We start from the raw sequence: 23,946 nt of genomic DNA, 5'->3' as shown, positions 1-23,946 counted from the left end.
CCTTTCCTATCAGTTGTTTCATAGTACAACTGCAAGGTTTTCCCTTGTTACACCTTTAAAACCTTATGTATTCTCAGTTTCCCTTTCAGCGCTGAATGACCTTAAAGGTCCAAGTGTTAGGGTGTTAGGTCTTTGGCCTAAAATCCATATTCCAGTTCCAATCCAATGCATGCATAAAAACATGAAAGTACTAAAGAAGTGTCATTTACATTAGTAAAACTACTAAAAAGAGAGTATTACCACTGAGTTGTCATGTCCTCCAGCAGTTTTTATTGTTTTCTCAGTTTCTGTTTGTTACTGTTTTGTGATATCGAAGAAATTTTAAATGAAAAGATAAAACGATTTTTATGACGGGTGGGAAAAAGGCAGTAGAGTAGTTTTTAGTAAAATTAGGAAATTTCACTACATAAACTTCTCAGTACAATGAAATATCCTCAACCCCATTATGTTTCGGTAATTTTGTTTATTTAGGAAGATTTACTGCCTGATAAAGTTACTCAACGTATGGATTTTTTCACCGAAATACTGTATTCATAAGCAGGCTAACCTTGGGCGAGGTGAAGAGTTGCCAAAACTTGATTCTGTGATGAGCCAGGCATTTTCTCCGGTAAGGTCTTCTCCAGGGTACTTGTCAGATGCTCCTCCTTCTGCCTCTAAAGACAAGGCTGCTTTGATTGAAGGTAAGAATACCCGTATGTGAGTAAAATAGAAATTGGAGAGAGGAAAAGTTCATTGTTGGTGGAACTTTCTTTTCTCTTAATGTACACTAAAGTTGAATTGACCAGCTGCAAGTTGTCATGGTCATGAGTCAGAAATGGGAAATAATAATAAAGGAGAAATATAAAGATTAGGAGAAGTCAAGATGTTGCTGCAGTCATGATATTAAATGAAATAAAGTAACTATTCACTAACAGTTATTTTTCGAGGAAGTCCTCTTCCTCTCTCTGTGTTACTGATTTCAGTGAAAATGAAATTGTTAGAATTTGGTTGGCTGACTATTATATCTCATTTGCATTGCTGCCAGATGACAAATGATAGCAGTACAAAGTGGTAACATTTTGTTTAATGAGTTTCAGTAACAAGGTATAATGTAAATCTGTGGTTTGTTTATTGTATTTTGAGGCACTTTTTCTTTTCAGTGCGTACTGAAATTTTTTATAATTAAAACTTTTCCTCCTTTCTAGACATATTCTCTCCTGTAAGGACAGCTCCTAGCGATGATGCCAACACTAACTTCCATGGTATGTCTTGTTACCATATTTTAAGTAATTTGTTGAATTGAAATTTTATCAAGTTTAGACAAATAACATGGTACAAATTTATCTTGTTATTTACTCAATTTCCTTAGTATTTTATATGCCATCTATAATGAGAAGAAGTCCAGTATACAACCATTCCTCACATTCTCATATTGGCTACCCTTATGAGAGAATTGAGCTTTTTAAACTATTCTAATTTACTTAATTGATTTGAGTGTTTGTGATGACATTTATGACAGTTAAGTCATCTGAGTCACTGAATTTAGTGCCCTTACGCATCGCTGGAGGGAATCATGGACCCAGTGTCATCATGTTGGGCAGAACCAAGTCATCATCTTAAAGTTGAAATCAGGCATACTGTCAACTTATCTAAGTAACTAAAAAATATTTTTAATGGTAATTAAATGTAACATTTACACTTTATGCGTATGATTTTTTCTTCTCGTCTTTCATAGTGGCTTTTTTAATGATCGTAACAAACAGCACTCTTTTTCAGATGTGTTTTCTCCAATAAGAAACACCACACGGGGTAGTGACATTCCCCAGATAATAACAGGTATGTTTAAATAAGTAGTTTTCGTGCATGGCTTGTAATTTTTGTTGATAATTTATAATAATTTTTTTTATATATCAGTAAAATAATTTGTTATAAATCGAGGTCCAGAAGTTTTTATATAAGTAACTTACCCAGTAATTACATAGATTTAGTTTCTTTTAACCGCAGCTCAAAATTTTGAAATGCGGGTCCGCTTAGTTTGTTATGGTAATGTTGACATGCCTACCACTTTCAGGTGTAAGAGCGCAACTTAACAGGAGCTTTGTTTGTTTCTGTTGGCTGTGGTTGAAGGACTGTATGGCAGCAGCTCGAATTTTGAATTTATACTTTGCAGTTGTTTGACTTATCTTCAATTGGTGAAGTATTTAATTTACATAGCTCGCATAATTAAAGGCAGAAAAGTAGCAAATTTTGATTAATGGTTGACGACTCTTTGCCCGTTTTTTGGACTTGAATTAGACTTTCTAGGATGTCTGACACTAGTAGTGCTAACATTGAGGTATTGCAGCAAAGCTGCAATACTAGACTAACTGAGAATTCATTTATCGCGACACTGTTTGTGTTCCATAGGGAACAAACATGTCTTAGATTTACGTTGAGGAGTGTAATGACTGGGATATTAAGAAGTGGAAGACTTTAGATGGACATCTCAGAAACTAGCTAGAGATAGAAGATCAGAGCTAGCTGCTAAGGAATCTAGTAAAGCTTTATCTAGTCAGGATTCATCCACTAAGTCAGATGCAATCGCACTTGTAATTTCTTCCAAACCCATTCATCTCCTCCATTTGCAGCAGCCATCTCCTTTACCATATGGCTCTCACGTTTGACCCCAACACCATCGCCAGTCTGGAGTTGAAAATCGACACTCGCTTTGAATTGATTGTACAATCGATCGCAAATTATCTTCATCGGTGAAAGTGCTGTGGATGGCGAATCGAGGCGGCCCGTGGCGCCAGTGCAAGTGCAGTGGTAGTGGAGGTGGCTGTTTGTCCGCGATTCTCCTAGGCCAAAGGCCTTGTCATACTCCCCAGCACCTGGGAGGCAAACTGGCAGCCTAAGGGAGGTTGGTGGGGTCTGCCCCCGAGCAGTCGCCCCCTCAGTTCAGTCTGAAAGTGAGTCAGAGCTCCTCGTGGTACCCACTGCAGTTGCAGTGGTAATAGAGGAGGTGGTTGTTCAGCCCACCAGATTCTCCTAGGCCAAGGTCCCTGTCATACTCCCAGCACCTGGGAGCCATACTGGCAGCCCTAAGGGAGGTCGGTGGGGTCTGCCCCTGAGCAGTCGCCCTCGGTTCAGTCTGTTGATGAATCCCAGACCTTACCAAAGGCCATTGAAAGGCCTTCAAGTGAGTGCTCACTGTATGTCCTCCAACTCCGAAGATTTTAGTCCCAGGTGCGCACGGCGCTATACGGACAAGTCACGCCTGCTAAAGCAGCGTGCAGTGGAGTTTGAGATTTCTTCCCCTGTTCCTTGTAAGAAGGGCAAGGATTCAGCGCCCCCATCGTGTAGTCACTGGGATACCCTGGAACAGTTCTCTCCTGCTTCTTCTGATGAGGGTCGTAAATTGGCGCCTAAGTGCCTTGTGGCGCAGAGACGTTCGTCTTCTAATAAAGGAGCTACTGCATCAGGAGTTGCGCACCCAGCACCTCCATCTCTACAATCAGCTAAACCAGCAAATAGTGTCGAAGCGCCCAAACTCCCGTTTGCGATTGAGCACCCACTGGCACCCATTCATCAACAAGGTTTCCTATTGGCTCCCTTCTCCACAGCGCCCCCCCGAGCGCCCATTGGCACCTCGTTCTCGGGACAAGTTTCACTACTGGCTCCCGCTCACAGCGCCCGAGGGCCTGTGGCGCCTGTTCTTGACAAGTTTGCTACTGGCTCCCGTCTCCACAGCTACTCTGCGCCCATTGACGCCCGTTCTTGACAAGCTTTGCTACTGGCTCCGTCTCCACAGTGCCCCGAGCGCCTGTTGGCGCCCGCCTCCACCGCTCTAGTAGTGCCGTCGGACATTGTTCCTCTGCCAGTTGACCCGATTCAGAGCAGACTGGAAATATTCTGGTTTGCTTCAGAAGGCTCCTCCTGCAGCTCAGATGACAGCTGACTTATCGCTTTTCTCCTTTCTCTTCTGAAGAAGAGTTGTTCCCAATCAAGATGCGTCTTCATCAGCGCATTTATGGCGCTGCTGGGAGGTTCCTACTAGCAACTTATCAAAGCTGTTTCTCACCAGCTATTTCCTCTTCAGCTAAGAAGGCACTGGAGGAAGTAGAAAATTTTGTTCTCGCCTCAGAACTTGTACATTCTGCAAAAATATTTTTAAGGTGTTCAAAGTGATGAGCTTCCTTGACTGGTGGTGGCGCTCTAAGCAATAAACAGAGTGCTCTTTGTCATCTCGAGGTCTCGTCGAATCTCTTTGGGAGTACTTTCCTGTATTGACAGAGGCGTTGCCTGATAGCACGCAGGAGTTAGACAGTCTGTACACCATGGGTATTCTCTAAGAAGAAGGAGCTTTGGTGCTCTTTTTTACTTCTGAAAAGCTGTCACTCCGCCTCAGATCAGCCCTCCTATTCTCCCCTTGACAAGACATACCTTTTTCCACAGGCCATTACTGAACATCGCCTCTTGACTCACGGAAAAGAGCCTCCAGGACCTGCTTACTCAATCTTGAGACGCCCCAAACGATTCTTGGCTCTTCCTCCGAGGTCTTTGTCTCCGCTGCAACCTACTCCCTTTTGGAGCTCCCGTTCTAGATCCTAGATTAGGACAAGAACTTATATCTGTTTCCCACAGCGTTCCATCAAGAAGTCCTCTTCAAAGTCTTACTCCAAGAAATGGAAAAACATAGTCCTCTTTATTCAGATGGGAGTTGGCTCCTTCACTTTTTGGGAACGTGGGAACAAAAGGGAGCAGAATCTTGGATAGTGTCTGTCCTGGAAGGAGGGCTACACTATCTCCTCTTGAACATTCCTCCTCTAATCTGCAAAGCCTGTCGAATTGACAGGTTACTTCCTCCAGGCTCAGGAGAGATTTGCTGCTCCTTTGCTAGAGGTGAAGTCCCTTGTTCAGAAAGAGGTTATAGAGCTAGTAGAGGACATTCTCATTCTCGGATTCTACAACCAGGCCTTCAAATAGCCTCCACAAGTGTTCATCTGAGTATTAAGCTCCACTAGTAAAATGGCTTCATTTGATGGGGATAAAGATCTCTATATCTAGACGACCGGCTGCTCGTTCCCGCCGAAAAGCGCAATGTACGGAGTGACATTCACACAACTCCTCTCTTTTGCTCAGGAATTGGGCCTTCTCATCACCAAACAAGTCCTTCCTGACGCTCTTCACAAGATTCTCTTATTTAAGGGATGATGACCACTCTCTGGTTTTTGCAGTCCTGAAGAGAATAGAAAGGTGTCTCCAGACAGTGGAAGAATTTCCAAATCTAAACTGTTGCTTGGCTGATCAGTGAATGAGTCTTCTAGGTACCCTCTCATACATGGAACAATCCGTTACTATGGAAAGACTTTACCTGAGACTTCTCCAGTTCTTCCTCAGAGCCAGCTGGAACAGGGAAAAAGTCTGCAGACTCATTGGTGTTCCCGATAACAACGGAAATCAAGGAGGATCTTCGTTGGTGGAATTCCAGGAAGAGACTATCAGAAAGGAAATCTCTTCATCATCTGATCCCCAGCCTAGAGTTCTTTTCAAATGCGGCTAACGTAGGTTGGGGAGCTCTTTTGGGATTAAAAGAAGTGTCAGGAACCTGGTCCCAGGAACAGCAAAGCTGGCACATCAGCGTAAAGGAATTACAGGTGATATTTCTGGGCCTACAGTGTTTTGCTTCAGAAATTTGGGGAAGGACAGTAGCAGTGCATTCAGACAACACGACGGCACTGGCGTACATCAAGAAACAAGGAGGAACCCAATCTTTCTCCTTGTATGAAGCGGCAAGGGACATTCTTCTTCGGTTGCACCAGAATGAAACTCAAGTGACTAACACGTTTTATTCTGGGAAGACTCAACATTCTCACCAGGCCTAATTGAGTGACAAAGACAGATCCTCTCACAGAATGGACATTAGACTGGTTTTGTCTGACTGGATGGAAGCTCTGGGGAAATTAATGATAGATTTGTTCTGCATTCCAGAAGTCACCACTACTTCCTCTTCTTCTGCTCACCAGTTCCAGATCCCTTGGCATAGCGACGATGCAATGTTGCAGGATTGATCCAACAAAGACCTGTATGCCTTTCCCCCATTCGGTTTAGTGAGGCAAGTCATCAACAACCCTGGTCTCATCAGCCTATCCATGATATTATTAAACTCCCTTCTAGCCAACAAGAGAGTGGTTCCCAGACCTACTAGAACTTCTGGACTTCCGAGAATGCTGCCACACAGAAGCAACAACTTCTCAGGCAACTCTCACTTCCGTCAGTTCTACTAAACCTGTCTTCTGGCCTTAACATGGTTCAAACTGTTAGCGACTGCTCCGAAGGACTTTCAAGAGCTGCAGACACAATTGAGAAATATAGAAGACAGTCTTCCAGATAATATCTACTAGGGCAAAATGGTCAGCTTCAGGTCCTGGTGCAGACAAAATAACGTGTCCTCTTCTAAGACCTCTGTAGCAGAAATAGTGGACTTTCTCCTGTTCCTACACTTCGCTAAAGGACTTTCTACCTCTACCATTAAAGGATACAGAGCTATGCTTAGCTGAGTTTTCCACCATAAAGGAATGGACTAATCGTTGAACCAGGATTTGTCTGACCTGATTAAGTCCTTTGACACCACAAAGCCTGAAGAAAAAATCTTTGCTGTCCTGGAACTTAGACATAGTCCTTAAGTGGCTTTCCAGTTACGTTTTGAGCCCAATCTATCTCTTTAAGGCATCTAACTAGGAAGACTTTTTCTTTTTCTAGTCACCTTGGCCACCGCTAAGAGGTCCAGGTCCAGTGAAATCCATGCTTTAGACAGAAACAGGATTTTCTCAGGGGAGGGCAGTTTGCTCCTTTTCCCTAGACTTTCTGGCTAAGAATGAATCTCCATCAAATCCATGGCCTCATTCTTTTATGATCAAGAACTTGTCCAAGATAGTGGGTCCTGTGGATTACTCCATATATTATTGTATGTATATGCATTCATTTTCATGAACATTGTCTTTTGCCAACGCACATATGCATGAATCCGCACTCCGCGACATGCGCATGATTACTCTTTCCTGCTTCTCTGGCGCGAGTTGTACGCCTTGCAGTACCCTCTCTGTGTTTACCTGTTTTCCTGTGAAATAAAGCAACCTATGACTCGATATTATTTCCATCCTGCAACATTCAGTCTTCTCTCCTACAAGACATCATCACATGTCACCATGGCGCAGTGAGTTAACCATCCAGCTTTTCAAAGGAACGCCGATCAGCATTTCAACGAGCCGCTGACCCTACGATTGCCTGTGGATATTCTTTCACCACCTGAGGATTTTGCATGTGTTGGTGTGGTGTTTCTGAGGACTCCTTACAGTGTTTATGCAATGTTTGTGAAATGCCAGTGCAGTGTAATATTAGTGCTTGATTTTAGTGGGTTGTATTTCTTGTGCCTCCCAGCCACACAGTGGGACCCCATTACCCCCACCCAGCTACGGGAGCCCGAGAGGCACGGCCCACCCACCCTCATCATTAAGCACACACTGACTTTTCAGTCAGGTCAACTGTCAAAGTGATGGCAGTCAACCCCTTCCGACCGCCTACCCTCAGGAGCCTACCAGACCTGCTCTGCTCCTCCCCACCTGCCAGTGTTCGCCTGCCACACAGCGAATTATTTGGCAGTAACTTTTATAATTAAAACTGTAGAAATTCTCCTCATCTTTCTCCTCACATGTAAACTGTGTATGACACTGCTGAAATCTGTTCATAATGGCTTCTGCTTCACATCAAGACGTAACCTGAGGTTATACAACACGACTCAGGACCTGAGGACCACAGTGGCCTCCACACCCAGTCTCACCAACAGACCATCAAACCCACCAGGTTTTACAACGCTAGCAACCCCGCCTTCGCTCACCACACCTTGACTTTACCAAGCCCACAGTCCGTGCAGAGTTAAGGCTCCTCCAAATACCTTGAGGAAATCTCGACAGGCTGAGTTAGCTTTTTATCGGAGGAGGAGGAAACAACGTCGAGAGAAGGAACAACGTCGTCAAGTGAAGAGGATCTACGCCGCCAAGAGGACAATTTAGAGGAGGAGGAAGCTCAACGCTTTCACCGCCCTGTTGCAGCTACTCACAGTCAACTCTGCCTAACAGCAAGCAACACCAGCGGGCCATGCAATAATTCTACACAACCCTCAGTGCCAACGCCCACCCAGCCACTACCCCCACAGAAGGCCATCGCCCAGACTCCGCGCCCCTCTTACGTCCTGGACGCTACATACCAGTGTTTAGGGAATGGCGAGACGCTTGGGATGACTACAGCATGATGGTGGACCTAGGGGCATTGCCTACCAGGAAGCAGTTGATACAACTTCATGTCCCTTTAACCTGAGACACACAAAAGGATACTTGAACACACTCTCAACGTACTCACCAGACACGGATCGAGTGTGGACGGGGTCTTGAATATTCTCAGGAACATATTAAGAACCTGTGGAATGAAGCGCTACAATGCAGGGACCTGCTTTTCTGCAAACAGAGGGCAGGAAGCACAATGATTTCTACGTCCAACTGAAGCATGCAGAGGAAATCGACATCTGTCCTGGCCATTCTGCTGCTTGCAAAGAGACTCAGCTGAAGATGATCATCATCATAGGAGTCAGGGCGAGCTCACCCAGAAACTCATTGCCCTGGATGTGCCAACTCCACTGGCCACATGGTCATGAATGTCGCTCCTATGAGGCCACACGGGACAGCCACCAACGCCTACACGTGCCCCCTCCTTCTAAAATCGTTGTGCGTTTTGCTTATAGGAAAACCAAAAGACATGGCAGCAAGGATGCTACCGTGACACCCAACCCCTAACAGAGACTCTTCCCTGCCTTTCCTGCAAAGGAAGCACGGCTTACAGACGCGCCCAGCCACCGACAATGTATGTGGGAAATTGTAGTGGCAAGGACACTGGCGCAGGACCCCAAAGTGCCCTACCACAAGGCCACATGCCGACACTGCGGCCGAGTGGGCCACTCACGACGAAGTGTTGCAGACAACAGATGAGTGCCTGCAAGGTGGCCCCCAATGCCACCCTTCTAACAAGTCTTCCAGCTGTCGTGCAAGGTCGAGACCTTTTCCACAACAACTTGCCCCTCACCATCGCCCATATCCTCAATCTCACCTATAGGGATAGACATCCCAGATTATGATGCTGCCTGACACAGGAGCTGATATATCAGTGATGGGCCCCCAGCACTTGAAATTTCTTCGCATTCCCAGGACTGAGCTAGCCTCCTGCCACGTCAGTGACCTCACGCAGACAGGTCAAAGATGACACCAGCTTCCAGGTACCTTTAAAGGCGTCATCCTGTCATTGTGCGGTCCTGCCTGCATACGATTCAAGTCCATGAAGGCGTTCAGATGCCACTCCTGTCCCATGCACTCTGCAAGGAGTTGGCCATCATCCCGCTCAGGCTTTCCAAGGCCCATCCTGTCACCCGTTAACCGATGTAAGGAGTTACCCCTCCCGCCAACAGCCTACCCCGCCGAGGCCTGAGAATATTTCCCAGCCCTCCAGGATGTGCTCGTGTCTAAGGAAGACCAAAGGAGAGCTCCATTAGGCCTATGGCAGGCCTCCATGAAAATTCACCTCGGAGGATACAGTCCCATTCGCCACCCACCCCACGGCACATCCCCTACGCTTTCCAGCGAACCTGTCAAGAATGAACTAGACTCTATGGTCCAGCAGGGAATCATTAAGCCTTTGTGGAGATGAGCCATCTGAATGGTGCCACCCTCTGTCGCTGTCCCAGGCCAAGCTGAGTTCGCATCACGTGGATCTCACCAGTTGAATGCACAAGTCTCCGACCAGCCCACTTAGCCCCACACCCATAGCTGCTCCCACACTGTCAACTCCACTGCCAAGTTCTTCACCACCATGACACTCAACACGCTACTGGCTGATGGAGCTAGCAGAAGAGGACCGCCACCACTCCTTTTATTACGCCCACGGATTTTCCAGCAGTCGCCCGGGGGACCAACTTGACCACTGGCGAAGCTTATTGCTACCGTGGTGACCTGGCTCTCAGGGCATGAAGAAGTGCTGGGCCAAGGTTGTTGATGACATTCTCATCTTGACGACAACCTGCTGACACACTACCACAGGATCACAACTGCACACCACCCGCCGCATAAACACGCATCACTCTCAACAGAGACAAGTTCACAGTGGCAGAGACCTGAGGAATTTCTGGGCTTCACTCTTTCTGAAGAAGGAATCGCTGCTGATCCAGGACGAGTTGTTGCTCTACAAGACTTCCCAACACTGTCCAACCTGATGGACCTCACGTTCCTTCATGGGGTTAGTAAACCAGTTGGCAGAGTTTACCCCAGATATTGCCCCTGACTGCACAACCCCTCGCCCCTCATGAGCTCCCAAGCGCTCTTATGTGGACACGTAACCATGACCAGGCCTTCAAATCGTGGAGCAAGTACTCAAGCCCGCCTGTTCTTGCTTCTTTTTTGACCCAACACTGCCAACCATTCTCAGACCGACGCATCGCCTCTTTATGGGATAGGCTACGTCCTCCTCCAGGACCCGATGGTCAGTCGTCTCCAAGTAGTCCAGTGTGGATCCCGCTTGCAGATGCCGAGACAGGTACACAAATTCCACTGAGCTGGAGATGCTTGCAGTATCTTGGGCACTCACAAAGTGCTGTCTGTACTCGGACTGCCAACTCTTCCCTTGCAAACTGACCACGATCGCAGCCCGTTATCAACAGAGTTACACATTGGATATGGTTTGAAAACCACAGCTTCAGCTTAATGAAGGAGCGCGCGCCGCAGTAACCCAATTTACTGCAGTGTGGCGTGCTGGCAAGTCTCTATGCATCCCCAGATGCACTCTCCCGCACCCATCAGCTACCCGACCTCTGAGGGATATGACTGGCTGCGCTGAGGTAACAGCGCATGTCAGGCTTGGGCCATTAACGCTGCAACAGCTTCCAGGACAAGGATGCTCCCAACCTTCGACGCGGACCGGACCCTGCAGGACATGTCGAGCAGGCACAGGCTTCAGACCCACTTATGTTCGCCTTCGTGATTGCATCAGTTCACTGAGTTCCCACAAATCGGTCGACCTACGCCCCTATTACCATTGACAGGCTACGAGAAGCTCTCTCTACTGATGGTAACCTCATGCTCTACGAGCAAGAATACTGGTTCCCTGCGGCTCTACATCGCCACACTCTCAGACTCCGACTGCCACCGAGGTGCCGAGGGCTACCAAACGCCGGGCTCGACAAACCATCTTCTGCCTGGGATAGACTCGACATCGCCAACACCATCGCCGCCTCGCGAGCCCTCCTGCCAGATCCCCTCGTCGCCCCAGCCAACAGCAGGAGCCCTTCACAATGATGACCACCCATCAAGGCCCTTTTTGAGGTCGTATCCAGCGGACTTCTTCCAGGTAGCAGGGAAGTCCTTGTGGGTTGCTGACCTGCTCTCCGGCTGGCCTGTGGTTGTCCCTTGCAAGGGTGACACCACCGCCTCCTCGACAATACAGCACCCTGCTGTTACTTCAGAGAGGGTGCTCCTCGCGCCTATGCACCGATGGAGGACTCAGTTTACTGCAAAGAATTCGCCCGACTTCACAGAGCGTTAGTGTACACCACATAACTTGCCGCCACACTACCCGCAGTCAATGGAGACGGCGGGGCCGCTGTCAAGGCTGTCAAGCACTTGATCCTCAAAACGCCCCCTTACAGGAAACATCGACTGCGAAGCCTTGGATCGTGGCCTCCTCGAAAGTTCGCAACACGCCCAGCCACTCTGGTCGCTCTCCTGCCCAGGTACTGTATGGTCACCCTCTCCGTGCGTGTGGCTGCTCCGCATCCTCAATCGTTCACAGAAGATTGGCAAGAAAAGGCCATGACTGTGACCGCGAGCCTCTGCAGAGCAGCTCAGGTGCAGCGAAATCCTCGCACGCGCCACGCCTCGCCCCCTTGGAGGCTGAAGGTGGGGGCCAACATGTCCCGCATCCAGGATTGACATCCCACCGATGGGGACAAGGTTGGGATCATCATGGGTGGCGCATAATCGCCGCCGAATACGCAGGTCCGCCTCCCAAATTGTGGTCGAAAGTGCCACGCCGAACCGTTCCTTCCTATATCCAGTGCCTGATCCGGGTCAGGTTCCCAACCTAATCCCCGGTCCTTAGCCCTGGCATGGAAAGTCACACTTCCCTCCAAAACCCCTCAGGTCTCCAAGATTAAACAGGCCTCACATAGTGTACAAACCCACATGTGCCATTATGCAATTTGCTTTTTGCAAATAATTACTTGATAAAATCACTGTATATTATTTTACTTTGCACACTATTAATTGATTGTTCACTGTATGTAACTTGTATATTACATTCAGGATAATCTTTGAACGCAAAAGGGGGAGGGAGGTGGATTACTCATATATTATTGTATGTATATGTATTCTATTTCATGAACATTGTCTTTTACAACGCATGACAAGATGTAACTCCATACTCCTTGCATGCGCATGATTACTCTTCCTGCTTCTCTTGGAAAGGAGTTGTATGCCTTGCAGTACCTCTCTGTGTTTACCTGTTTGCTGTATGGAATAAAGCAACCTATGACTCGATATTATTTCTCCATCCCTGCAACGTTCAGTCTTCCTCTACAAGACATCATCACATATCACCAGTCCTTCTTGAAGAAGAAAGCACTCTGTCAGTAAGGGCCACTTAAAAGTTTTATCTTCACAGAACGAAGGACATTTGTGGTACTTAAAGAAACCTTTGGTGTTCTGAAATATCCCTCTGACCCCTGTTTAGAGCTTAAGTATATCTTAGTTTAACAGACCACTGAGCTGATTAACAGCTCTCCCAGGGCTGGCCCAAGTATTAGATTTATTTTTACGTGGCTAAGAACCAATTGGTTACCTAACAACGGGACCTACAGCTTATTGTGGAATCCGGAACCACATTATACCGAGAAATGATTTTATCACCAGAAACAAATTCCTCTTGTTCTTCACTGGCTGGTCGGAGATTAGAACTCACGACCAACAGAGTGGTAACTGAGAACGGAACCCGCTCACCCAGCGAGGAGTCTTTGGCGTTTAGCGCAAAATATCCCTTAGGTCAGTTGTACAAGCCATTGTTTTGGAAGTGCAAGTTGGTGTTTGCATCGCATTATTTAAGGGATCGTGGACGCACGTTAATGCAGTACCTTGGATCCGTTTTACACGGCTGGAGTGGTGTTATTGACGGAAACGAAAGCAAGGTCCTTTCTTCAGTCTCTTTCGCTTGCCTAGGGTGTTGAGTTTTAGGAGCCTGAATACTATGTACTTGGAGTACCTCCATTCTTTGGTTTTATGGTTGGGTATTGGTGTTTTAACTTGATTTTTGCTGGTTATGGTGACTATTTACTCGGTTATTCGTGTGGTACTCGCCCTGGGCAGGGGACGTCTTGCTGCACTTTGCTAGCCATCGGAATTTAGTCCATCGTTACAAAGCACCCACTGTAGTAGTAGGCCCTCAAGGCTTTACCGCCTCGCCTCTACTGGATAAGATGACGCCAACCAGAGGCAGTATCTTACTGTAGTAGCTCTCTTACCAGGAAAGGTTCAACAACATTGATTCAATGTTGTAAATTTCTATTCTCAAACATATTACTATTACAATGTCTTATGGTAGATATGTCAACATTCCCACCTCATTCAGTGTGGGAACTAGCTATGTAATTACTGGGTAAGTTTATATAAAATGACATTTTTATAATAAAGTGAGTTTTATATATACTTGCAGTAATTACATAATCGGAGCCCACCCGCTCCCTTCACTTGGACATAAGGGCATAAACAAATTGAAGCTCTTAGCTGTTGTACCTTCCACCCGAAAATGGGCGGCCATCATATAACTATACAAAACTAGCGGACTAACAATTTTTAAAATTTTGGCTGCGGTTAAAGAAACTAATACAGGCAGTCCTCGGTTTACACGGTTCCGCCTACGACGTTCGAGGTTACGACGCTTTCAAAATATATTCATCAGAAATTATTTCCGCTTGACGCATTCCAGGGTTCACGGCGCCGCACGATCCGACGGAAGAAATATGGCCCCAAAACGGCAGAATAATCATAATTTGAAGGCTTTTGATGTAAAACTCAATAATAATGCAGTTTCAATGCGTGTTCAATGCACCCAGAGCATTAAAAGTAAGCGTTTTCTTATGATTTTTGACGATTTTCAACGATTTTCCGGCTTATTTACAACTTCCGGTTAATGACGCCAAGAAGAACGGAACCCCGTGTGTAAAACCGGGGACCGCCTGCTAGCTATGTAATTACGGGGTAAGTATATTTAAAACTTTATTTTATTATAAAAATAATTTTGGTTTGTTACCAAAACAGATGTCAATGTAGGAAATGAAATTGGTTCATTATTGTATTTTCATTTCAGAGTTATCTTCCAACAGTCTCGCAGATGAATTACAGCTTTAACCTAGATTCCTCAGACAGAAGATTGTAAAATAAGTCTGTCAAGTTTTCTGATGAGCTGCATCAGGATGTTGCATCCCCAAAGAACAATCAGCACAAAGAAAATGTGGACCCAAATAAATTGCCAGTAGTGCTTGTTACTCCCAGTAAAGACACAAAATTAAGTTCAGCCTATCTTGATACACCCTCAGAAAGTCCTTTGTCCATTGCAGCCATTTAATGATCAGAAATGGGAGATTAATTCACCTGCAAGAAAATCCTTCATGAGATATGTCAGTGAAGTTTCAGACAATCTCTGGTCATCAAATTTCAGTTCTAGTCCTTCAGAATATTCTCTAAGAATCAAACTAACTCAATTGTTTTCTAAATAAATTGGAGACTTGAACCAACTTGCCTCCCTGAATGGCAAAACTACCAAATTGTCAGATGCCCCACAAAAATTCTATGAAGGTAATTAGGTTTTAATTTTTATCAAATGAGACTTGGCATTTAGCCTTCAGCCAACCTTAAACACCTTATTCACCCTTTGTATATTAGTGAATGTCAAGAATTTTTCTGTCATATCAGGTAAGCCATTGGTGGCGCTAACACTTAATTCCTCATCTTGGCTCCTTAAATATCTTTGTTCATAGTCCATTCTTACTGGGACACAGCAAGATGGTACTAATGGGTATTTGTAGCCACCTTTTGCCCCTCCTGTTACATTATTTTCTTGCTAATTTTCATCCATTTTTCTTCTATCTCTTTCCACTTGCTGTTCAGACCTTGCTCCAATTTCTCAGTTCCCATTCAACAACAAATCCTGCAAATGCCCTACGAAAGTCTCAAGATGTGATTGCATTTTAAAAATGAATTATTAATGAAAACCAGACTTCCAGCTGTATTCCTTTATACTTGTAATTTTTCTTTATTTCCTTTGGTCTTCCCACCATTTTAACAGTCATAAGTACTGAGTTGATGGTCTTTTCACAGATTTTAAACAAAATTCAACTAAAAGTAGCCCTGTAATATAGTGGTTTCATAGCTCTTGAGTTTTAGGAATCCTTAGAATTTTTTCCTCCTTGCTGTTAAAATAGTGATCCTTCCTATGTAGCTATTCAAAAAAATGTGTATACTTACAGTATTTAAAATTGAAGAATTTAAGTAATTTGTAGTTTTAAATTGTTTTATATTTTATATATCTGAAATATACAATTATAATCTGTTAGGTACCAAAGTAGGAAGTACAGCATCTCACATGTGCAAGTAGAACTGATCCGTAGTTGTATGGCGGAGGTTTTGGATGACTTTGAGGATGACATGAATCATCGAATGATGCACCTTCAGTTTGTGGTTACAAAACAGTACTTACAGTTGAAGGTAAATATTGATTTCAGTTAGTGTATATTTTGCTATTATCTTACATTCTCAATTTGTGCAATATGTGGTACTGGGTTACCTTTTGCATATGGTAATTCAAGTAAATTTGCCATTAAAAATTTAACAACATTAGGTACATTGTAGATATATATTTTATGTGTGTGAATTTCTGACGTGTAAACATATTGTAGTATAATTTTAGAGGTGCACTTCAAACTACACTCACTCAGCATTATCATAAAGATTTTAATAAATTTTTTTAATGACTAGAGATTTTCCATACTGTGATCAGCAATCAGAGATGCTTTATCTAACATATATCTTTTTGGTTATTCATAAAATTTTTTTAATATGCTGGTTCAGAGCATTGCCTGCTGGCAGTGCACACATTGCAAACCCCCGTGTTCGCGTTCTCAGCCAGCGACTCACACATTCGCGGGGTTTCTCTGCAGAACATATCTACCCATTATTCGGGAAAATTTGCCCATTCGCTGTATTTTTCACTGAAATGTGCGCTAATTACTGTATTTTCATTATAATTTCTTGAATAAATGCTTTTTGTGATAAAACTATTAAAAATACTCGGTGTAAGCATTTTACAGGGTTTTTCCCGTGTTTAAACTATCAAAATAGGCAGTTCTAAGTATTTATTTAGAAGGATTTTAGTATTAGGATTTTGGCTTATTCGTGGGGTAGTCGATCCCCAGAACACGGGGTTCACTGTACCAGGGATTCTGGACTAACTTGCAAAATTCTATCACTTATCTTAGTGATGATAAGCCCCACTGGTACTTACCACCTACACCATCCCCCTTTTTCCCTATGCCAAATAACGTCATTTGGGGTGTTCCCATGGCACTCTATTTTTTAAAAAGTCACATTTTTATATAAGTAACTTACTGTAACTACATAGCTGTTAGTTTCCACTTAACCGCACCAGTTCTAAATTTCTGAAATTCATAATCCGCTGTTGTTTTAGTGTAGGTAATTCAGATCCCACCCACTACCGAAGAATAGGTACAACAGTGCTGAAGAGCCCAGTTTGTTTCTGCCGGTCAACAACTGTGCAGTTGGTTGAGCACCCGATTTTAATTTTGCCAGATGGTTGTATTTTCGCCTTTGGTGAAGGATTCATTTGTGTTGGCAGTGTGCTATTTATTAGCTTAGCTAGTCGATTATTCAGACTTGTGAGTTATTGTGACTTAGTATGTCAGATCTGTTAATGTCTAGTATTAGGTATTGCAGCAAAGGCTGTACACACTAGACTTACTTGCTGCTAAGATGACTCGCACTTTGTGTTGCCATAGTAGAGGTCAAATTTGCTCATTTGAACTTAAATGTGACGAATGCAAAGACTGGGATCAGGGTAAATGGAAAGTTTTGGGAAGCACATCTCCAACAGACTCAAAGAGACAGACAGAGAAAGGTGGCTGCCAGAGCCAAGGCTGTGGTTTAACTAGTCAGGTTTCTACTCCAAAATCAGATATTGCTTCAACCTGTGTACTTACACCTCTTCCTGTGTTCTCCCAATCACCAGCCCTCCAACCTTTCCTTGAACTCTGTTACCTGGCTCCCATTTTCCGAACCCCGATGCCATCGCAAGCCTGTGACAGGTGTTTAATTAGTGTTGGTGCAAGTGCAGTGGAGGAGGCAACTACTGTTCCACTGATGCTCCTAGACAAAGGTCAGTGTCAGACTTCACCCAAACCTGGGAGGAAGCAAACCAGAAGTCCAAGGGAGCCACGGTGGGCTTGCCCACAGGTAGTTGCCCCCAGCCAAGCCTGTTGATCAAACCCAGGACTCTGGAATGCCATTGAAAGGTGTTCATGGGATGCATGTTTGTCTTCCAGTGATTAGACACCAGTGGACAGGGGCACAAACACCAAAAGTGTCAAGGCCATTGAAAAGGCATGCTCCTTCCACTGAGCGTGCTTCCCTGCTCCCACGTAAGATTCCCCAGGAACAAGAGCATGCCCTTCTTCCTGCTGCAGTTTTTGGGTTAGTCCTAAGGGTTGTGCATAACACTTTGGTGACGGAGAGCCAGTCTTTTGATGCAGCATTCCTCATCTAAGTTTTTCCGAGTCTAGTGTTCTAACGTGCAGTGTCAAAGTGTTCTGTGTCCAAACGCCCAGTGTCCGAATGCCTAACTTCAGTCTTGATGATCAGAGCCGGTCTGTGATGCGCATTCTCATCCGTTGTCAGAGTGTCCAGCGGCAGAGCTCCTGGTTTCCGAAACGTGTCAGTGTCCGACCATTCTGTGTCGGCGCCCAGTGTCCGCGCGGATGGTGTTGATCGCCCCGGCAAGTCTGAGCCGAATCGGGTGAGCAATCAGCAACCAGCCCCAACTGTCGGTGGCTCCCAGTGTCTGTACGCTTGGTGCCAGAAGCCAAACATTTGGCCAATGTCTGCCGCCAGGGATCCCCTTTGTTGAACATATCCAATGGCAGCTTGATAATATCCTTTGGCTTTTACAAAAAGCAACCTGCTGCTATACAGGATCAGACGGATTTAGCTGATCAAGATCATCCTACGTCGCGTATTTGGCCCTCTTGGAGATACTTTCTCTGCTATCCAAGGGCCCCATCATCACCTTCAGCCTTCATGATGAGACAGCCAGTAGAGGCCCCAGACTGAAGATGGTCCTCTCTCATCCTCTAGGAAGGTACATTAGCAGGCATTGACAGTTGGTTAGCAGGAAAGAGGGAGCTGGGTAAAGTGGTTTTCAGCACCTCCCTCCTGTTTGTCACCAAGGAGGTACTCTTCTTACTCCATTAGGAAGCATCGCTGGGAGTTTCTGCCTCCTCCCAAGGGGACTCCTCCAGCCTGAGACAGTGTGGAGATTGGCCTAACTCCATTGAGATTATGTTCACGGCTTCAGAATTAGACCGGGCTGTGAAAGACATTTTTAAAGTCTTCAAGTATTCAGCTTCCTAAACCGACAAGAAAATAAAAAGACTGTAGTACAATTTCAAGAGGACTTGACTGCAGACTGGCAGGGAGTACTGTGTGCAGCATAAGGCCATTAGGGATGGCCTTTGAGAGCTGGCTACCTATGGCTCTCCATGGGGTTCTTAAGAAAGGGAACTATGGTGTGCCTTACCCAAAGGCGTTCCTCTCAAAGATTGCCTGTTTGCTCCTTTAGATTGGGCAGCCTTATTCCCAAGAGCTACAATAGAACAGATCGTGGTCCAAACTTACAGGAGCTCTACACTGGACCTTTGTTGCATTCAGTAAGGCAAGCCAAGGAACCAACCCGTGGCACTTCGGGTCTCGTTCAGCTCAAGAACTGCCTCCTCACAGGTAACAGCAGCCCTTTTTCGAGGAGGAAGAACCAAATTTCAGTCACCACACAAGCTGAATCTGGTGCCAGAGCAGCCTATCAAGAAGTCAGCCTGCCAAACCGGCCTCTGCAAGTGAGGTTCTGGTCCTCCTGTTCTGTAGGAGCCAGGCTTATCCAGTTTTTGACAAACAAAGCCAGGAATGCAGAACCCTGGGTAGGCTGGCATGGTGTTGGAGAAGGAGGATAGGGATATACCAACAATCCTCTGATCTCCTCGCTTGTTCAAGGATGTTGAGTTTTGGGATGCCTGGTGGTGCCGTAGTACCAGGAGTACCCACCAGTCCTGGTTTTTAATGGTGATGGTTTTAATATTGTATGGTAAATGGATTTCTGGTTGTATTTATTGTAATAAGCCCAGGCAAGGCATTTATTCTGTAAGGCCTTGTCAGTCTTCAGAGCACCTTCGACCAAAAGGTTCTCCCGCTGAAGTAGAGATGACTCCTCGGTTTACTGCCGCGACACAGGCAGGCTGAGATGAGCCCAACTAGAGGCAGCATTTTCCTGCTGCAGCTCTTCACCAGAAGATTAAAACAAGCATTACACCAATGCAAGCTACCTTCTATTTCAAATTCATCTCCTATTGAGTGTTTTGACAGAAAATGCCCATGCTTCCCACCCTGTCAGTGCGTGGATTAGCCATGTAGTTACTTGGTAAGTTACTTATATAAAAATGACATTTTTATGATAAAATAAAGTTTTATGTATACTAACAAGCAAACTACATGATCAAAGCCCTCCCACCTCCCTCCATGGAAGGGCACAAACGAATTGCCTTCAGAACTGTTGTAATTTATTCTTTCAGTAGTAGCGGGGGTCTAGTTATTAACACGAAAACAATTTCAAATGAACTGCCGAAGTTAAGTGAAACTAATAGTTATGTAGTCATATGACAAGTATATATAAAAATTATTTTATCATGAAAATGTCATTTTCTTGAAAAGCTGACATGCTGGAAGTTCCTCAAGATCTGTACAAAGATATAGAAAGTTAAAAAAGGCCCATAAAACATCATTTAAAGACAAAACCATATTTGTGATATGTGGAACAAACCTGGGTCTCAATGTAAGGATAATTTTTCTAGCATGTTTGCATTTTTAAAAGCAAAACTAGCACAAACACACAATATAACACTCATTTCACAATACAAGCAATTAAACCAAAGAAAACATAGATAAAAGAGAAGGAAAAACCAGCAAGGCGGTATAAAGAAACTGATGCATCACAGCATCATGGGTGAGAGGTCAGGGCTGATGCCTCCTCTCCCATCACATTGGCCGAACCCTGTTGCCACTAATTCCTTATACTACAATTTAGATGTTTACTGATTTCAGCTGGCAATAGAAGAATTTATCTCATGTTAAGACCACAGGTTTGTTAGCTATGAAAAAATAAAATTAATTAAAAATTTGTCAAATTTGATTAAACTTGCAACCCTGATCACTGGTAAATGTCTGTCTTTGTAAGTGGACAAGTTTACAGTACTGTATATATTTGGTATGTACAGATATAGCAGCATGATGCTGGAGATATGTAGACGGCAGTTGGATGGTAATGGAAAGGGGTCTGTCCCATGTGTTTTGGTCCTCACATTTGCCTATGTCGAGTCTGGTGGGTATATATGTTGGAACACTTGCTTGAGAGTAGGTCTAAAAGATTAAATTTGTGATGAAATCTGATTTTTCAGTGTTCTAGGACACTAGAAATCAGAACTGATTTTTTTTTTTTTTTTTTTAACAACTGCCATAATTGCCATTTACAAACTACAACTTATAGTGCTAATTAGTTAGGTCAAACATATGGTTCCGCTTGTATAAATAGTGTTTATATGGGCCTTTTTAAACTTCCATTAGATTACAAACAAATGCATTCCTATCCAAGATATATTTTTGCCGTTATTGAAGTTAGAACATTCACTTTTTAAAACTTTGATCCAAATAAAAATTAGGTCAGTTTGCAATTGGGTGTTGTGCAGCATTAACAATAAAGAAAGCTCTGGCTATAGTGAAACTTTATTGATGATAAGAAGACTACAGAATATGAACTATGTTTATGGTTTTTCAGGAAATGATGGAGAAGCCCATAATCTACACAGTCTCACTCATGGCCTCTTACAGAAAATGAGTGATTTGCAGACAGAAAATGCACGACTGAGGTGTAACTTTAATAGCATATAGTCTTCTTAAAGATTTTGTATTTTTGTACTGTTTTTGGATAATGTATTTACAAAGATTTATTAAAGTTTACTGAGATTTTAGAATTCATGCTTCATTAACAGATGACTCAGGACAAAATATCAAAGCAAAATAAAATTTGATAAAATTTTTGGCGTAGTGATTGATAAATACAACCCTATTTTACACTGGCATATGGATAGGCTTTAGTACTGATTAGCCAAATGAAAGAATAAAGCAAAGTTCTTCCTGTTATGTGGCCTGGAAAACTCCAATAGAAAACAATAAATGTCATGCATTTTATACTGTTTAATGAGCTAGGTACACTTTGTCTTTCAGTGTTTTGCTCAGTAATTTTTTATGAATAGCTTCTCATCAGATTGCATAATTGTGTAACCCTGTCCACTCATTGTAGCAAGTCAGGTCATTCAGTCAACGACCAGTAGTGAACCAACCTCAGGCATATAAATGGCTGGAAAATTAAATATATTTCATTGTGGATGCCTAGGAATTTGCAACAGTGTATCTTTTCTAGGACTTTATTACATCAAAAAAATTTTTTTAATTGATGCTAACCTGACATGGGTAATAGTTGAGACAAAGCACCAACCACCTGATGAGATACTACCACTTGAACCTGTTTATGATTAGCCTGACAACTAATGTTGGTCATGTTTCTCTAGATGCTGCATAAACCAAATAGCTGGAACAGTCTATAAATTAATTATGACCAATTAACAGCCTATTCCAAGCCTGAACAATTATGGTGGGTTAAATTTGTTATGAAGAGCATATAAAACTTGTAAAACAGATGACTACCCCAAATTAAAATAGTTATGAAGAGAAAATGGCCCACTGTAGCTGGTTGATTTCAAGTAGGTAAGTATTAAGAGTCCCTGGGAAAATCCAAAATAAAGGAATTTTAGTTAAAATGGGCACAATAAATGTTGGAAAAGTTGGGAAATGGAAATGCTGGCTAGAAGAAACATTGGCAATTTTGTTGTGTACAGGAGGTAAGATGTAAAAGAGCTAGCTCAAAAATTTGATACAAGAAATATGAATTTTGGTGGAAGAGCAGCGAACGATAAAAGTGCCATATGTGATAAATATGGGACTAATAAATTGAAGAAAAATGAAAATGAACATTTTTGTAGATGTTCTGAATTACTTGCCACAATCAGGAAGAACAGAAGGAAAGCAAGAATTAAGGGAAAGGTTGTCAGATACCACGACAGAATTGTTAATCAGAAGGAAGAAGGACAGGAGAAGACCTAAATGGCCTTGTAGAAACTGACAAGAGTTGGCTTTGAAATGTAATTTTGGAGGAAGAAACCAAGATGGAGAAGCGGCACTGTACTTAAGCTAGAGTCAAAACTAAAGTTGTTAACACACTGTTTAAGAAAGAGGGTGACAACAAGCATAAGGGGAGAAGCTGAAACAATGATTTTGATAAGACAAGTACAGATAGTATCATGGAAAGTATTATACTGTTGTGCCAGGAAAGGTATGCTCAACACACCACAGACTGCTGGGAGCTGATTTGATAATGAAGGATAGAAAGAAGAGACAGTAAAAATGCATGCAATTTAAAAGTAAAAAAAGAGCACAGTATTAGTTGAAAGTGAAAAGTGGTCAGTGGAACCAGCCGAAAGGAGTTGCACAGAATGCAGTAGTAAAATTTTAGTACGAAATCTGGAAATGGTGGAATCAAGATGCATTAAAGGCAATTCTAGAGAAGATGACGGCCTTCAACTCCAAAGCATATGGAATAGTGTTCATCAGCATTTACCTCTAAGGGGTTGGATGTGAAATGAGTTCTCTCCATACTGCTGTTTCTTTTACACTTCTGCCTAGACCACCATGAGCTCCAGGTCCTTGGAATGTCCCAAGTACAAAGATTTCATCCTTCCTACAAGTCTTTGCTCTGGGTTATTTTCATATGTTTTAATACTACTTCTTCTTGAATAAATGTTCCTTATCACTTCCCATCATATGTTCAAACCATTTCAGTCTTTGAGATCTTGGTCTATTTTCCAGCTGTGTGTGTTTCCATGAAATACATGACCCAGTCTGTATGCACCGATCTTTTCACCTCTGCCTCATTTCTATTTCTAATACAATCTTCTAGTCATACTCTAACAATGGATCTTTACATCTACACTTTATCCTATACGTGGCGACACGTTGCATGCCTTATGTACCCGTCTTTGCTCATTCTACTTATTTATTTTTACTTTTCTATTTACCAACATTTAAGGTCCATTTCATCAATCCTGGAGCCATTCTTTTTCTTACTGTCCTCTGAACTGGTTTAGATTCTTCACTTTACTTTTTTTCTTCCCCATTTGCTCTTATATTGTAATACATTTCAGATACCGAGTTTATACTCCATGCATACTTTACAATCCTGGGCAAATAATTTTCAGGAAAAGCATAAATCTTTAAGCTCTGCCTGGCAATTTAAGACTTCATACTTGATTGTGCAAGTTCCTTTTGATTTTACACAGCCCAATACATAGGAATCTTGCTAATACTCTCATAGCTCTCACAGCCAGTGCCCAACGTTTGTCACTGAATTATGCACAGCAAAAGGGAAAAAGTCACTCAAAAGTCTAGTTAGATGATC

General features: G+C 43.5%; 1 protein-coding gene across 2 annotated transcripts in view; it reads left to right on the top strand.

Annotated features, from left to right (window-relative positions):
* LOC136846012 (protein NEDD1-like) overlaps window positions 1–21,406 on the top strand; it is a 75,530-nt gene extending 54,124 nt beyond the window's left edge. Inside the window, exons 10-15 of one of the 2 annotated variants that reach the window (XM_067116632.1) lie at window positions 542–680; window positions 1,185–1,241; window positions 1,756–1,815; window positions 14,413–14,900; window positions 15,659–15,809; window positions 21,211–21,406. In XM_067116632.1, the coding sequence (XP_066972733.1) occupies window positions 542–680; window positions 1,185–1,241; window positions 1,756–1,815; window positions 14,413–14,453 (297 nt within the window). In that variant the 3' untranslated portion in view covers window positions 14,454–14,900; window positions 15,659–15,809; window positions 21,211–21,406. Of the gene's footprint in view, window positions 1–538; window positions 681–1,184; window positions 1,242–1,755; window positions 1,816–14,412; window positions 14,901–15,658; window positions 15,810–21,210 lie in introns of both variants that reach the window. The other variant, XM_067116623.1, reaches the window with a different exon arrangement.
* Window positions 21,407–23,946: the final 2,540 nt, after the last annotated feature.

The sequence above is a fragment of the Macrobrachium rosenbergii genome, chromosome 2 (assembly GCF_040412425.1).
Source record: "Macrobrachium rosenbergii isolate ZJJX-2024 chromosome 2, ASM4041242v1, whole genome shotgun sequence".
Classification (NCBI taxonomy): Eukaryota; Metazoa; Arthropoda; class Malacostraca; order Decapoda; family Palaemonidae; genus Macrobrachium; species Macrobrachium rosenbergii.
The sequence above is the reverse complement of the archived record's forward strand: the minus strand, read 5'-3'. Positions and strand labels throughout refer to the sequence as shown.